This window comes from Ipomoea triloba, chromosome 6 (assembly GCF_003576645.1).
Source record: "Ipomoea triloba cultivar NCNSP0323 chromosome 6, ASM357664v1".
NCBI classification, from domain to species: Eukaryota; Viridiplantae; Streptophyta; class Magnoliopsida; order Solanales; family Convolvulaceae; genus Ipomoea; species Ipomoea triloba.
The window spans coordinates 14,507,563-14,524,348 of record NC_044921.1 but is presented as its reverse complement, the minus strand read 5'-3'; the positions used below and the strand labels follow the sequence as shown (position 1 = coordinate 14,524,348).

The following is a 16,786-nucleotide window of genomic DNA, read 5'->3' as shown; positions in this document are numbered from 1 at the left end:
ATGCCAACAAGTGACAAAGAGATAAAACTCTCAAAGAACCAAATTAACTCAGAAACTTTCAAATTGTATTCAAAACTAAATTAGTTTTAGGATACAAAGTCTGTTTAAATAGGAAACTAGAAAAACTGAAGAGTTGCAAAAATTAAAAACTGGAAATTATAAAATGAACGTAATGAGAATTAGAAATATAAATAATGTTTAAAGTTAATCCAAATTTCCAATAAAAGTAGCCACCAAAACTCCATGTCTCTTAGACTTCCTGCATGTGACTCTGTTATTGCCTCAATTCTTGTTCTGCATCAACACCCCTACAACCATTCATGCTAAAAGAATTATAACAAATTGTAAAAGCATATCTAGGGAAAAAAATCCAAAAATAAATTGTAGTAGGGAAATATTTTTATAGGATTTAATAGATTGAGCTAAATGCAATGAATAGTTTCAGAGGAAGAAATCAACATTGTATAAAAGATTTGACATATATTTTTGCCATTTCTTTTCTTGAAGTAATGCCGATGAGTACAATATTGCTATCATAAAATAATTCACTAAAAATTATGGACAAATAAGTTTTCTAAGAATTTTAATTTGTGTTTTAATTATTGAAAGTCAATGTAGCTGAAAATTGTAATGGTTAGAGAACTCAATGAAAAACAAATACAGAGTAATATTAATAAATATGACATAAAATAGAAACATGAGAGACCTCCAAAGCATCTATTCCGGATTGAACAATGACAACTTCTGGCTACAATAATCATCCCTTATGATCTCATGACAATCAATACCTGCATTTCATTCAATAATAATCAACAATGAATTGAAGATCCAACAATAATTTGGTTGTGGCTGCAATGCATAGTGATTTCTATAATAATATATTATCTCTATACTAAAACTCATCTACTCTAGTGGAAGGGATTGACTAGCTTAATTACAAGGTTTAGAGTTCAAATTATATTCCTAAAAACGAATTATATTCATCAAAGTTTATTATGTGATGAATTTCCTTAGATGCATAAACAGAAAAAAAAAATGTTTCTTACAAAATATAATTAGAAATCCTTTGAATAAACTATTTTGCGAACATAGAAGAAAAGCACAGAAGATTTACTCAAACATGTAATCCATATAAAGAAACACAAAATTGACACTTTTTATCATTTTAAGTAAAATTTATTTTGTCTTTGAATTTATGTTTTTGTTATTTGGTAATGGTATTATTTTACAGAGAAAATTGAATTGAAATGGTGCTCTCGATCTATATATAAAGGACCAAATGAAATATTGTTTTTATAAAAAAAATAATAATAATAAATCACTAATATTCTTTTCAATTTTTTTTTAGAAAGTGGTGAGTTGGAACAACCTTTAATAGTTAAAAAGAACAAAGGATAAATTAGAAAACACAAAAAGTTATAAATGTTTAAATTTAAAATTTTAAAATTATTTTTAGATAGAATAAAAAGAGAAGTAAGACAACTAAATTGCAAGGATAGAGTATTTGTTAACTTTTTTTTTTTAATTCTACTAACTCTATTACATTGTAATATCTGTTCATACATATACTTTCTCAACCCGTTGTAGCACAAAGAGTCAACAGTGCTTCCACTGAGACTCGATCTCATGACCTCCCATATGGGAAAGTCACTACATGCCTTAATTAAGAAAATATATAAATAATAAAATTTTGGATATTTTTATTAAATGTGACTTTTTATTGAAAATATAATTTAATGATGGTTATAAAAAAATTGAAAATTTAGTGGTGGTTCAAGATTGATTGTTTACCTGTAAATGGTCTAAGATGGGTGCATAAGCATTTAAATAAAATTATCCATTTTTCTCATGGTTATAAAAAATTGTTGCTGAAATTTTTGTGATACACTAAGTTGTTATTGAAATATTGTTTTATATAGCATAGATAAATAAGAAATTATTACCATTTGATGTGAGATTGAAGGATGTGTTTTGCATTTGGATTGTGCAACTCCAATGATTCCCACCATTCTTTCTCATCTTCAAATAACTTGATCTTTCGAAAGGATGAAGAAATGTATGGTTGTTCAGTAGTCTCATTAATGGGAAGAAATGAAGGCATCCTCTTTACATTTGTACAACGCCAAATGTTTATTTCCTCAATGGAAGGGCAAATCATTTCTCTACCATTGCATATGCTTTTCAATTCTGGCAGGCAAGCTAGAAGTAATTGTTTAAGCTTGGGGAGGTATATTGGGGTATTACTACTACCTTCTTCTTCTCCATCCCCCCCAACTCCTCCTATTACCACTTCTAGTTGAGAGCAGTCTACCACAAAAAGTGTCTCAAGGTTTTTGAGATTTTGCAATAATGCATGTGGCAACAACTTCTTCATACTATCACATTCCTCGATATAGAGATGTTTAAGGGATGAGAAAGTGCAATAATCTGGAAGAATTACATCTTCTCCCTTACACACACTTATTAAATCTGGCAACTTGTAGAGAGTCAACACTTCAAGACACTTAAATGGGGTGGCACCAGTGTTGCTTGCATTTTCTATTATTTGTTTGCTGTTCAAAATCCACTCTACTTCTGTGCACTGCTGCACTATTAGTTCTTTCAGATTACTCATTATTGATTGGAGAAAGTCTGCTATGCACCCTTTCATCCCTTCACACTGTTTAATTTCTAAAGAAGTAATGTTTGCAGGAATCAAAACTAATGTAAAATTGATTCCCGTGAAATACACCTTCTTCACATTACTGCCCAAAGGTAAACTCTTCCTGTGAAAATTCGAACTGCTTACATATATGTTGTAGCATTTCAGTCGCTCAAAATTTCTAACCAACCTGTTGAAGTTGTGCAGTTCATCAAACCAGCTCCAAACAATTCAAATCTTCACTCTGCAACCTCCCACAGTTGTCCGATTGGATGCAACCTCCAAACAAGGCAAAGTGATTTCAATAGTAATATATTATCTCTATACTAAAAATCATCTACTCTAGTGGAAAGGATTGACTAACTTAAGTACAAGGTTTAGAGTTCAAATTATATTTAAAAACAATGAATTATATTCATCAAAGTTTATTATGTGATGAATTTCTATACATGCATAAAAAGAAAAAAACAATGTTTCTTGCAAAATATAATTAGAAATCCTTTGAATAAACTATTTTGCGAAAATAGAAGAAAAGCACAGAAGATTAACTCAAACATGCAATCCATATAAAGAAACACAAAATTGACATTTTTATCATTTTAAGTAAAATTTATTTTGTCTTTGATTTTATGTTTTTGTTATTTGGTAATGGTATTATGTTACAGAGAAAATTGAATTGAAATAATGGTGCTCTCGATCTGTATATATAAAGGACCAAGTGAAATATTGTTTTTAAAAAAAAAAAAAATTAAATCACTAATATTCTTTTCAAATTTATTTTTTTAAAAGTGGTGAGTTGGAACCACCTTTAATAGTTAAAAAGAACAAAGGGTAACTTAGAAAAAGTAAAAAGTTATAAATGTTTTTTTTTTAAATTTTGACATTATTTTTAGATAGAATAAAAAGAAAAGTAAGACAACTAAATTGGAAGGACGGAGTATTTGTTAACTTAATTAAGAAAAGATATAAATAATAAATTTTTGGATATTTTTATTACATGTGACTTTTTATTGAAAATATAATTTAATGAGGGTTATAAAAAAAATTGAAAATTTTAGTGGTGGTTTAGTATTGATTGTTTACCTGTAAATGGTCTAAGATGGGTGCATAAGCATGCATTTAAACAAAATTAAGCATTTTTCTCGTGGTTATAAAAAATTGCCGCTAAAATCTTCGTGACACACTAAATTGTTGTTGAAATATTGTTTTATATAGCATAGATAAATAAGAAATTACCATTGGATGTGAGATTGAAGGATGTATTTTGCATTTGGATCGTGCAACTCCAACGATTCCCACCATTCTTTCTCATCTTCAAATAACTTGATCTTTCGAAAGGATGAAGGAATGTATGGTTGTTCAGTAGCCTCATTAACGGGAAGAAATGAAGGCATCCTCTTTACATTTGTACAACACCAAATGTTTATTTCTTCAATGGAAGGGCAAATCATTTCTCTACCATTGCATATGCTTTTCAATTCTCGCAGGTTACTTAGAGATAATTGTTTAAGCTTGGGGAGGTATATTGGGGTATTACTACTACCTTCTTCTTCTCCATCCCCCCCAACTCCTCCTATTACCACTTCTAGTTGAGAGCAGTATCTCACATCAAGTTTCTCAAGGTTTTTGAGATTTTGCAATAATGCATATGGCAATAACTTCTTTATACTATCACATCCAAAGATTTCGAGATGTTTAAGGGATGAGAAGGTGCAATTATCTGGAAGAATTACATCTTCTCCCTTACACACACTTATTAATTTTGGCAAGTCATAGATATCCAACACCTCAAGACTCTTAAATGGGGTGGCACCAGTGTTGCTTACATTTTCTATTATTTGTTTGCTGTTCAAAATCCACTCTACTTCCCTGCACTGATCTACTTCTAGTTCTCTCAGATTACTCATTATTGATTGGAAATAGTCTGCTATGCACCCATTCAGCCCGTCACAATCTTCAATGTGTAAAGAAGTAATGTTTGCAGGAATCAAAACTAATGTAAAGTTGATTCTCCTGAAATACACCTTCTTCACATTACTGCCCAAAGGTAAACTCTGCCTGTGAAAATGCAAACTGGTTACACATATGTAGTAGCATTTCAGTTGCTCAAGATTTTTAACCAAACTGTTGAAGTCGTGCAGTTTATCATAGCAGCACCAAAATTCTTGAAGATGTGGCAAACAATTCAAATCTTCACTCTGCAACCTCCCACAGTTGTTCAATTGGATGCATTTGAGATTTCTTAGTTTGGATATTACCCCTTTTGGAATCTCCAAGTCTGTGCTTGTGCCCATCATATGTAGATATTGGAGACTCACTAAACATTCCATGTCTTGAGGCAATTCCCTAATTCTATCACAATATTCAATATTTAACACCCCCAATTTCTCCATCTTCTTCATTGCTGGCAAACAACTAATGCGTCTACAACCTTTAAGAAATAATCCACAAAGATTCTCCAAATTCGAGATAGAATTGGGAAGACACTTAAGCTGATAGTTATCACTTAAATCAAGGACTCGAAGCTGTGACATGTACAACAAGAAAGATTCCGGGATTTCTTTAATGCCAGTTTTCCAATACAAGTTTCTCAAATTCAAGGTTGAAAGCTTATGGCATATGGGGGAAAAGTCATTTGGAATTTCTTTCAATGTATTTGAATTCAAGGAAACTCTCTCCAATTCAGCGGTCCAATGTTTTTCCTCTGGAATTTCAACGAGCTCAAATTTAACCAAGAACTTTGAAATCTTTAAAGCCATTTCTCTCATTAAATCATGCATCGTAACACACTCTTCTCCCTCTTCCAATAAGAAAACGTCTACTAGTTTTTTCAATATGGAATGACCCTCGTCTATATCTTCACATAATTCCTCTGCAATGAACTTTATTATTATTTCATCCTTCTTAATTTGACCATCTTCAGGATACAAACAACAATAAAGGAAACACTCTTTCAACCCTTGATCATTTAATCTGTTGTAGCTAAATTCGAGTCTTTGAAACACATTATTTTCCAAGGTTTCCAATTGAGAAGCAGTTTGAAAATTCTTAACGGCATTTCTCCAGATGTGATCATCATTGACTCCTCGCATGCTTGCGGCTACAGTTTTCAGTGCCAATGGTAAGCCCCCACACTTTTTGGCCAATGATTTGGCATGTTCTTCAATTGCATTGCTGACCACTATATGATCATATATTAATAGAATCTGCTTGAACAAATTCCAAGCTTCCTCCTCATTAAAAACATCAACTTTTAAACAATTTTGGCATCCAATTTGACGGCACACTTCTGATGAGCGAGAAGTTATAATGAACTTGCACCCTTCAATCCTATGAGGGTCACCCAATTTCTCCAAGTCAATGAACTTCCACACATCATCCAATATGAGCACAGTTTTCTTCCCCACTAAGTGTTGGTGTAAAATGGTAGCTCTGAGCTCTTCATTCTCATCATGAAATTGAAGCCCTGCAGTTCTAGCAATGTCATCTTGCAACTTTTCTATGCTAAAATCTTGAGAAACTGTAACCCAGTAAACTTTAACACCCGACATTTTTTGGAGGATTTGATTATGTACATGTCTCATTAATGTTGTCTTCCCAACACCTCCCATCCCATACACACCAATGCTCGAGATGTTATCATCCTCTAACCATCTATATAATTTCTCTAAATAAACATTTGATGTCTTTCCAGATAACTCAGAGACAAATAGTGAAGGTATTGTGCTTTCATCCACATCAACTACTGTAAGTTCACCAATATTTCTGAGATCATTCTTAGCATCTTTAACTGCTTCACTCATCTTTTTGACACGATTTATACTTAAATACTTCTCCCAGACGTCCCAGCTTGGCCCGTGTATTGCTCTATCTTTTACAGTTGGAAAGTCGTTTATCAGCTTTGTTGCTTGCTCAATCCAACTAATAACTTCTTGCTTCCTCTTCCTTTTACCTCCTTGTTCCAAATTTGTCAACTTTGTGTGCAAGTCGCCCAACTGGTTAGTAAGTTGATTTACTTGTGTTTGAAGATCTTCCACACTTTCATTCAAACCCAAACATCCCTTAACGGCCTCAATTATTGTTGGAAATGCTGCCGATATTACTTGCCCCATCCTGTCTTCCAAATATATATACGCTGGAAAAAAACAGAGTATTTTGATAGGCATATATTATAGTTACCCTTTACCTATTTTGAGAAAACAAGTTTCCAAGAGAAAAAAAAAGGAAAAAACAATCTCTTGACCTATACTATAGGGGTTATATACTTATATACATACTTAACCATCTAAGTTAATTCTTTTTTTTTTTTAAATATTTTTTTCTATATTACTTATTTATATGTAAACATTTAGTCTATATATATATATATCCATGCCCTAGGTGAAAATCGGTGGACGAATCCAAACCATTGATATAGTAAATCTTACGGTTGAAAATAAACAAAACTTTGTACAATTTATGAAAATAAACCCGCTAATTTTAAAAATTCATAATATTTATGAAAAATGACTCTACTCATTTTTTACTTAATTTTCCATTCATCCAACCCTGTGTAGTTGTTCAACCCAACCCTCCACTCCCAATTTCATCTTCCTTTTCCCTCTTTAATTTAATTTGTGCCAAGTTCGTGTTGTATAAACAATTGAATTAGAATCAGGAAAAAAAAAAGAATCAGGAAAAATATACTAGACATAATATAATAGGATAATCTACGTACCTTGATGAATTCAAATTATTTATAAAATCACCTGAAAACATAAATTTACCAAATACAGTTAGAAATGTATCGAAACTTATAAGACGAATCTCAAAAACGAGTTTAAAAATCAATTCAAGTAGCCTAATTATTTTACTTTTTTAAACAAACAAAAAACACACCAATCTGAAGATCTGAACATTGGACAATTGGACACGCAGAACATTATTACGCTCAATCAACTCGCTTAACCACAATCTTAATTTAACATTTTGTTACAGATTATGTTTTTATAACAATTCCTGAGTAATGATTTAAAACCAGAATTAATATATGCTCATACATATTTTCTCAACCTACTGTCAATACCCTTGTGAGCATAAATAAATATAATATAAACATAAATGTGCAGTCCAACTATAAGCTTAGGCTTTTAGTTGGATGGAGCACGTGATTCAATTACCCTCACACTCACAACAACAACAAAAACCAAACCTAATATTTTTAAATTAATACGTATTACTTTTGTAACAAAAGCTAATACCTATCAAATTTATTCAATAAAATAAATTAATACTTATAATGGGATAAACTAATTTTTTAAAAATGATATATTTGTAAGAATAGTAATACTTTTAACGTATGTTATATCACTTTTACATTATAAAAATGTTATACTTTTTAGCAAAAATGAAATATTTTTCAACAATCATATAATACTTTTTAATAAAAAAAAACAAATATTTTTTTTAGTGAAAATGTAATAATTTTAACTAAAAAAGTAAAAATATTCAATTAACACTACTAATACTTTTCAGCAAGTAATACATTTTAATGAAAATAAAATACTTTTAAGTCAATGATTAATACTTTTAAATGAAAAATGATATAATTTTCAATAAATTATTAAGATTTTTCAAGAAGAAATATTTTTCAGTGAAAAATATATTAGATTTCAAAGAAAAAGTAATAATTTTCAATACAAATATAATACATTTGTGAGACAATGTAATACTTTTTATTAAACATATAATACTTTTCAATGCGAAAAATAATACATTTTAATATATTTGTAATATATTTTTAATAAAAACTTATGTTTTAGCGAATATGTAATATAGTTTAATAAAAATATAATATTTTTTATTCAAATACAAAAACCTTGAAGTGAAAATATAATACTTTAAAAAGCGGATAGATTTCAAGAAAAAATAATACTTTTCAATGAAAATGAAATATCTTTTATTAAAATGTAATAATTTCAGCGAACATGCATGTAATACTTTTCAAAAAAAAAAGTTTTCTTTGGCGAGGGGGTGATATTTCGCTTTCTATGGAAGTTGGAAAAAATTTAAAATATGTTTAAAAGACATAAATACCCCTATATAAAAAAATATAGGGGTATTTCTAGGTTATTTCCGATAACTCAAGAGTAGTATGTCTAACAGAGGGGAGGGGATGGAATAGCTATTTCCCTTTCCCAAATATTTCAGGGAATAAAAAATATTACGAAACAAAGGAATGGCCTAATTCCGGAACATGTGACAAATTTCGTTAACCAAACATGCAGTAAGAGAAATACGTATAGTTTCTAAAATAATTTAAGATTATTGTCTTTGTTCACAAATTACAGAAAAATATTTTTAATACAAATTAAATTGTCATGCTCTCATGCTAATATACATATACACGTGAATGAAGAAATTAAGACTTTGGAAAGAATAATATGTCAAATAAAAGAGGTAGAAGAAATCATGCGGAGTGAATTCTCACTTAAAATTTAAAAGTTTTTGTATTAAAAACTAAACTATGTAATGTGTGAAATATAAAAAGTATGTACAATTTGCTCTGATCTTTTAAACAGGAACTTAGCGGTGGAGGTGTGGATATATAATCTATTATAAGCAAGGAAGGAAGAAGCTAAGCGGTGAGTTATGGCCCAAACTATTATTAAGACTCAAACTCACAAGAGAAATTCAAATGAAGGAGTAAAGAAACTTCAAGGAATTAACAAGGCATTTGGTTGGAGGAAATTACAATTTCATTCCTACTTAATTCTCACATAATTCCGTATGTAATTAAATTCTTTCGTTTGGTTGGAGGGAATTGCAATTACACGGAATTGCAATTCCTTCATTTTCATTGAATTAGAATCCCATGGTCCCTCATGGGATTTTAATTCCATAGATTTTAGGAAGAAAAAGACAATGATGAGACAAAATTACTCCTCCCTTTTTTAACTTAAAATTGATGTCTGACATTTTCTTCTAAATTATAGTTGTATTATTCTTCGACTTCTCTTTGTGTATGATCATTTAAATCTTTATATGCAACAACTATTCAAAATTTGCATTCTTTATATGCATTATTTAATTATATACATCAACTTTCATGTATGTTCCTTTGAATTATTTATATGCAGAACTCTTCAAAATTTGCATTCTTTATATGCAACAACTCAAACAATTTGTGAATTAATTAGTCAATTATAAATAATAATAATAATAATAATAATGGGCATTTTGGACTTTATACTACTTATTCCCTCTCAATTCCATGTATACCATACATTGGAATTGAAATTCCCAGTAATTTTTTTCATACAAACCAAACACTGGAATTTAAACTCCTAATTTATTCCCGTATTATTGTTTTCCCATGAAATTACAATTATTTTCTCATCTAATTCCCCCCTCCAACCAAACGCCCCGGAAAAGTTGAAACACCCCCGGCCCCAGCTAACGCTAGATGTTGTTCTGGCCTGTACAATATCTGGAATATAACAATTATATATGCATACCTTTATGAGTCCGGAATACTTAGAAGAAATCTAAAAAATTAAATATAAATTATGTAAGAATTAAATAAAACTAAAAAAAAAGTTTTTAACCAAATAAAATTACAAAGAAGAAGAAAAACTAGAGAGATCGAATTAACTTAAATAGTTGATTTAGCCACTACGGATGAAAAGTGGCTGATCTACATTCATGAGCCAGAAAAATTCGTCTTAATTAGTTTAGTAAAATAGTTAAAGAGAATAAAATTTGCAAGTTTGTCTTTATAGTTGAATAAATTTACAAGATACAAACCAGAACTAAAAGTGACATATATATGATTAAATGTGACAATTTTGAAATGTTATGGTTAACTTTAGAATTAACTCTTTTTTAATCAAGTATAATTAAAAATAATAAGTTATAAAATTTTGTATATTTATATAATTTAAATTTGAAATTAATTTTATAACATAGGTGTGAGTCATAGTTAGCAACATTTAATGTTTTACTTCGATTTATTTATATTGAATGAAAATAAAGAAAATTTTGAAATTTAATGCTTCAAATCGAACAAATATTTTCTGAAGAGGAAATATAAAAAATTCATCTTTTTAGTTAAAGGAATAGATGCATACCTACAGCAGAGCAGCTATAATTTGTGTTTAAAAACTGGAATTCACTTAGCAGTGGCTTACCAGCAATAAAAGCCTAGATGTAGAGAGAGAGATATTTTTAAGAAGAAGAGGAGAAATTCAATGGAAGGAGTCAAGAATTTTTTATTTTTTTTAAAGAAGAAGAAGAGAAATTCAATTGAAGGAATTAAGAAACTTCTTCTTTTTTTTTTTTTTTTTTTTAAGAAGAAGAAGAGAAATTCAATGGAAGGAGTCAACAAACTTTTTTTTTTTAAGAAGAAGAAGAGAAATTCAATTGAAGGAATTAAGAAACTTTTTTTTTTTAAGAGAAGAAGAAGAAGAGGAGAAATTCAATGGAAGAAGAGGAGATCAGAAGGAGAGAAGTTCGATCAATGGAAGGAGTTAAAGAAACTTTTTTATTTTTTTGTTGAAGAAGAAGAAGAGAAATTCAATGGAAGAAGAGGAGATCAGAAGGAGAGAAATTCAATGGAAGGAGTAAAGTTATTTGTTGTTTCTGTACAATTTCTATTGTCTTATATGTGAATGGTTAGAAATTTTTTGAGTTGCTGTATATACATAATCATAATACAAAATTAATAAAAAAAAATTTGAAACCAATATTAATAAAATTTAATTGCTCTTTATTTTTGATAATTATATCTTATATATTTACAATATGATTCAAATTTTTTATTTCTTACTTCTTACAAGCAATATGATTCAATATAATTATATCTTTTATTTTACTTCTTAATTTTGAATGCAATTTGAGCAAATAATTGAAGCCAGCTGTGTCCAGTGCACCTACATAATAATTGAAGCAAGTAGTGGACCAAAATTTTGAAATTATTGTACCTTGTCTACGGAAATTGAATAGGAATCCACAAATTTGCTTAAATATATTATTCTCTTTTAAATTTTAACTCAAATTAAGAGCATCATCATTTATTAGAGTTTTTTCTTCAAACCCTAAACCCTAAACCCTAAAAATGTCAAATTAAAAAGTAATTATTATCTGATAAATTTAAAAGAGGAATGTATCATCATCTCCTTTTGTTTAATTTGTTTCAATGGACATGTGGGCAACTTGTTATAGTTGGAAAATTATTTTTTGTTATAACCAATTTTAAATTTAGCTTTAAAATTTTCACCTAACTTGGTTTTTGTGATGGATTAAATGACTAATTGTTAGATTTCATAATTTACTAACATCTTATGAAATTAATATGCTAGTGTTTAGCATTAGCATATTTTGATTTGTCACCAAATTGAGTGTTGAAAATCCAGTAAAAAGGAAAATAAAACAAATGAGATAAGATGAAAAAAAAATACTAAAGTACCACATATAAATTTATATATGATTTCAAATATATATTACATTATAAATCTCTTGCAAATATATTACCTTACAGTGAAAGTACTAACGTTATGAATATATAAGTTATGTTAAATTCTCAATCATATATGAACCAATTAATTAAGCCAATAATAAAAATATAATAAGAAATCATCATACTAATAATTAAATTAGATATTAATAAAATTCGAGGAGCACAACTTGAGCAAATAATTGAGATGATGGGCCAACTTTTGAAAACCAATACACATGTGAGCCAACAAGTCGGAGGAGCACAACTTGAACAAATAATTGAGATGATGGGCCAGCTTTTGGAAATTTATGCACATGTGAGCCAACAAGTCATAAATGAGAAATTATTAAGTGATACTCCATACTATAATTAATATTGCTTTAAAATGTTCACCTAACTAGCATGTTTGATGTGGTTAAGTAAATGGCCAATGTTTAGCTTGATAATTTTCATCAAAATTTGTTGACACAAATAAATGTTGCTATTAACAAGTTTTGATTCCTTCAACAAATTTACTCTAGGACATCTAATATAAAGAAAAATAGAATACATAAGATAGAACACAAAGAGTACTACATATAAATTTAAAAATTATTTTAAATATATTATACTCTGCCTTGTTGTCAGTGACGTATCCAGGATTTTTTTTTAGGGGGGCGAAGAAGCAAAGATAAACTAAATTAAAAAAATGTAATAAAACGCATCAAAACTTTATAAAAAATATTCATAACACTATATAAAACATAAGTAATTTGATAAAATAATTCAAATAGAAAACACATTATATATATAGCAAGTATTCGGCTCCTAAAATTCGAACCCTAGTTGTTTTCTAGACAAAACCACACACCTACCATCTTTGCAAGCTTACAAATTGTTAAATATTATCTGTTTTCATTTATTTATATATAAAGCATGTACTATATATACATATATACATACAAAGGTTATATATGGGGTGGGGGTGGGCCGTGGGGTGAGTGGGGGCAGCGGCCCCCACTGCCCACACAGTGGTTCCGTCCCTGCTTGTTGTCTCAGTTTACATGTCCTCTTTGTTATTCATTATATTAGGTAAACAACTATTTCTTTATTGTTTATTTTCTTTAGAAGTTTTTATTTATTTTTAAATTTAATTTTTTTGTGTTTAATAATATTTCTAATGTAATTTCAAAATATATAAATTTTATATATTAATATTAAATTAAATTAAATTAAAAATAATTTTAATCAAGCCTCATTAATTGAACCAAACAAATAAAATGGGACAAATGAAAAGGATGTAGTATAATTTTATAATGCGTTAAATATTGTATGACAGTACCACAAAAAAAAGCCATAGAGATTGGATAGGAATCTATGGCACAGATATTTGTTGGCCATATCTGCACAAATCTCTATCTCTATCTCTATATATATTAAAGCAAAATGAAGTGTGCTAAAACTTTCCCCCCAAAATGAACAGTATACAGGGAATAGTTAAATAAAGTAATGTGATTTTTCAACTTGAACCTTGATTGATGGGCATTTTCAGAGACAAAACGTGGTACTTCTGACAGGTAAGAATATTAGAATATTTAATAGCTAAAGCACATTGGCCGGTGAATAGAAACTACACAATTTTTTGCTTTGACTGGCGATGCAAGTCAAATTTTATTTCTCCCGCCTCTTTCATGTGTTAATGTAGCCTGAAATTTAGGGGAATGGGCTGTTTTGTAGGGTTAGTACTCTAATTGCCCTAGGTTGCGTGTGAGTATAATCTTTGCAGGGTATGGGTATGTTTTCCCACTACCGATTTAATCTATTTTATAATCCCTTATCCAGCTGCCTGTAAGTTTATAAATACCTACATATACTCTCTACATATCTTCTATGAAAACCAAAAGCTTAGAGAAAATACAATACAAGTGTGAGATATTCTGCACTTCTTTGAGATCAAAGAACCTAGAAATCAAATTGCAATTTGTGGTTGCCATCCTTCTGTGTTAAGCATGTCTGGCCAATTTATTGTGGCTGCCCAGCTGCATCCTCAGCAGACCAACAAAGCTATAAGATTGTGTTGTGTTTGCAATTACTTAGTCTGTGAAAACAAGCGAGAAGCATGATCTACAGGTCAGTATTTCATATAATAACATTCTATATTGGTTCATTTTTCATATAATAGCATTTCTATATTGGTTCATTTTTCACTACAAATCAGTTTGTTTAATTAATTTTTCTGTTGTGTGCTTTAAATATAGGGTGTGTTCATCCACGTACAAATACCTAAGGATCCTGTGGTTTTGTAATGGTTGTTGGTGTTTTGCTGTGTTATGTGTGTGGTGTAATGTCTTGCTCTATTTTGATCCTTAAGGTTTGAATATTCTGGGTGTTGTTATGAATTCTTAGGAAGTAGAATGTCTCTATTTGGGTTTTTGGTGAGTGTCTTATCTATGGTATTGTACTGTAATGGGTGTCTAAACCCTAACTTATCTACATAAAGACACACACACACACATCTTATTTTGATCTGTGGCTGCAACACAGGAAAAAATTGGCATCAGCCTCCTTTTTTCATCATTTGACTCTATTTTTGAATATTTATCTGCTGATATAAAAATTATAACAACAAAAACACTGAAAAGTATGAGTAGAATATAAGTTACACAATACCCAATACTAGCCATACACCTATTCCTATTGTCAAGCATTAATTGTTGATGGTAAGGTTTGACTCCTTAGCATAATTTTTTTATAGTGACTCCTATACAAGTATAGAATTTGTATCTATATATACCTAACATTTAATGAACCAGATTTCTATTTCCTAATTACTGGAATATAAATTCAATTGCCTCCAAATACATATCAAGCAATATCAACAACAATGCAAAAACTGAAGAGTACAAATATCATTTGTAGAAAAAGGAAATTGCAGGTTGAAGGAGAAGGTAATGTGGAAACATACCTGCTTTTTTTGATTCAAATAATCTGAAATTATTACTTACTCGGTGATTTGCAATCTTTTGCTCAATTGCTGTGATGTTTGTGTATGCAATCTGCAACATGAATGCAGGAATTGTATGTGTACTGTTAGCAATTTATACTTTGATATAAATATATGTGTACATGTGAACATATATAGATAAATTTATATACTTATGCATGTATATATACAGGTACTGATATACTGATATAAACAGAAGGTTTCCAGCAGAGACAACAAATAATCCAGGTATAAATAAAAAAGAAATGTAAATTCAAATGGCAGTATACACATTTTAAGTGTTATTCTTCACCTGCTTCCTTTAGCTACCAGTTTGAACTTGAATGCATTCAAAAATTCTGTCATGTAAATGTAAGTAGTCAATATCTATTTAGGGTACGTACTCAACATTCAAATGGATTTAATATATGCCAATCTATAATTATATTTATTTTCTAATATATAGAAGCTTGATTTAGTTCTATATTCAATTTGTATTTTTCACAGAATAATATTACTGTATATATTGGCACAATATAATTTTAGACCAGTTTATGTTTTACCAAGTTTTTAAAGCATGATTATGTTGATTTGTGATGTATTTTTAAAGTTACCTAATATGAACTGATATATGTTGAAAATAAATAGAAAATATAAAGTGTATTTAGCTTTGTTTATTTTTTTAAACCAATATCACAACAATGTATACGATCTCATAAAAAGTATACAAGAAAGTCAAAAACTGCAAAATAAAGATTTCAAATATTATACCAAAACAAGCATGTTAAATACAAGAAAAATATCGAATAAAGATATTAAATAGTCTCTAAACAAATAGAGTAAAAAATAAAAAGAAATAATTAATTTCTTAATAAAAAGTATACAAATACAGTAAAAACTAAAAAAATAAAATAAATCTGTGAGTTTTTCTATAAAAAAAAAATCAAAACAGAAACATTATTTATCTAAACAAAGAATAAGGAAAATGGAGTTTACCCAAGATGATTTTCATTACGCAGATCGAACTAGAGTCGACGGAATCATGAGGGGTGGAGAGGCAGATGCCGGATAGAGTCTTCTTGATTTCCTCTCATCCTTCCGTTTATTTTGTGGAGAGAGTCAACAATGTGTACTGAAATGTGAGTGCATGTTGAAATTAGTCTGTTTCCAGACTAATTTCTTACACTGATCCAAGAAATGCGTGTGAGATTGTCGAAGAAGTGAAAGAAATTGCAGTGAGCTGAGCTAGAATATCCTTCGCAGGAATTTTAGCTTAGTTATTCGCAGAGGGGGCAGACCGATGGAGCCCAAGAGAGATCAGTTTTGGTCTAGGGTTAGTTTTGTTTTTATATGGTCGGGTTTGGGCTTGGGTTTTAGGCTGTGTGTTGGGTTACTGTGTGTTGGGTTATATATTTGAATAGATTAGAATGGATTGGGTTGCTGTTTTTAGTATTAACAACTTTTATCGTATTTTTTATAAGCAACAATTTTTATTGTGTATATTTTGTATTATTATTTTAATTTTCTTTATTTTTTGTTTTAAGAAACTAATTTTTAAGTATTATATTTCGGAAGTTTAATATGTGTTGTTAGACTTTCATATATTATATAATTAAATTGAGTTATGTTGTTATATTGTTATTGCTATTTAGAATTGAGTGATGATGTTTTTTCTATTGTTTATAGATAATATAATTTATTCATTTAT

The 16,786-nt window shown here is 29.4% G+C and overlaps 1 protein-coding gene and 2 long non-coding RNA genes across 7 annotated transcripts; 1 reads left to right on the top strand and 2 right to left on the bottom strand.

The window, feature by feature from the left end:
• Positions 1–43: 43 nt before the first annotated feature.
• On the bottom strand, positions 44–11,262 carry LOC116022298 (probable disease resistance protein At4g27220). Of its 4 annotated transcripts, XR_004099169.1 has the most exons (6): positions 10,750–11,262; positions 7,359–7,389; positions 4,222–6,776; positions 1,944–2,287; positions 707–788; positions 44–308 (listed from the first exon to the last, which is right to left on the bottom strand). XR_004099169.1 is itself a non-coding variant. In XM_031262937.1 (5 exons), the coding sequence occupies exons 3-5, from the start codon at positions 6,751–6,753 to the stop codon at positions 782–784; spliced, it is 2,883 nt and encodes a 960-aa protein (XP_031118797.1). In that variant the 5' UTR covers positions 6,754–6,776; positions 7,359–7,389; positions 10,750–11,262; the 3' UTR covers positions 588–781. The 4 variants fall into 4 exon arrangements, 3 of the variants coding, with proteins under 3 accessions (XP_031118797.1, XP_031118796.1, XP_031118795.1); XM_031262937.1 differs by lacking the exon at positions 44–308 and having other exon boundaries at positions 588–788; XM_031262936.1 differs by lacking the exons at positions 44–308; positions 707–788; positions 1,944–2,287 and adding exons at positions 2,526–2,920; positions 10,138–10,167 and having other exon boundaries at positions 3,878–6,776.
• Positions 11,263–13,863: 2,601 nt separating this feature from the next.
• On the bottom strand, positions 13,864–16,214 carry LOC116021709. 2 transcript variants are annotated; one of them, XR_004099043.1, is made up of 4 exons: positions 16,075–16,214; positions 15,392–15,437; positions 15,101–15,151; positions 13,864–14,193 (listed from the first exon to the last, which is right to left on the bottom strand). It is a non-coding gene; the product is annotated as an uncharacterized LOC116021709 (long non-coding RNA). The 2 variants fall into 2 exon arrangements; XR_004099042.1 differs by having other exon boundaries at positions 13,870–15,151.
• Positions 14,088–16,578, top strand: LOC116021710. Its single transcript, XR_004099044.1, has 3 exons — positions 14,088–14,225; positions 15,272–15,327; positions 16,098–16,578. It is a non-coding gene; the product is annotated as an uncharacterized LOC116021710 (long non-coding RNA).
• Positions 16,579–16,786: the final 208 nt, after the last annotated feature.

What these genes read in the sequence shown, in the direction of transcription:
- LOC116022298 (XM_031262936.1), bottom strand. Translation starts at nt 6,753, where the DNA reads ATGGGGCAAGTAATATCGGCAGCATTTCCAACAATAATTGAGGCCGTT. An exon ending in CTTCAATCTCACATCCAATG is followed by an intron (nt 2,921 to 3,877) that starts GTAATTTCTTAT and finishes CCTTGTTTGGAG; the next exon opens with GTTGCATCCAATCGGACAAC.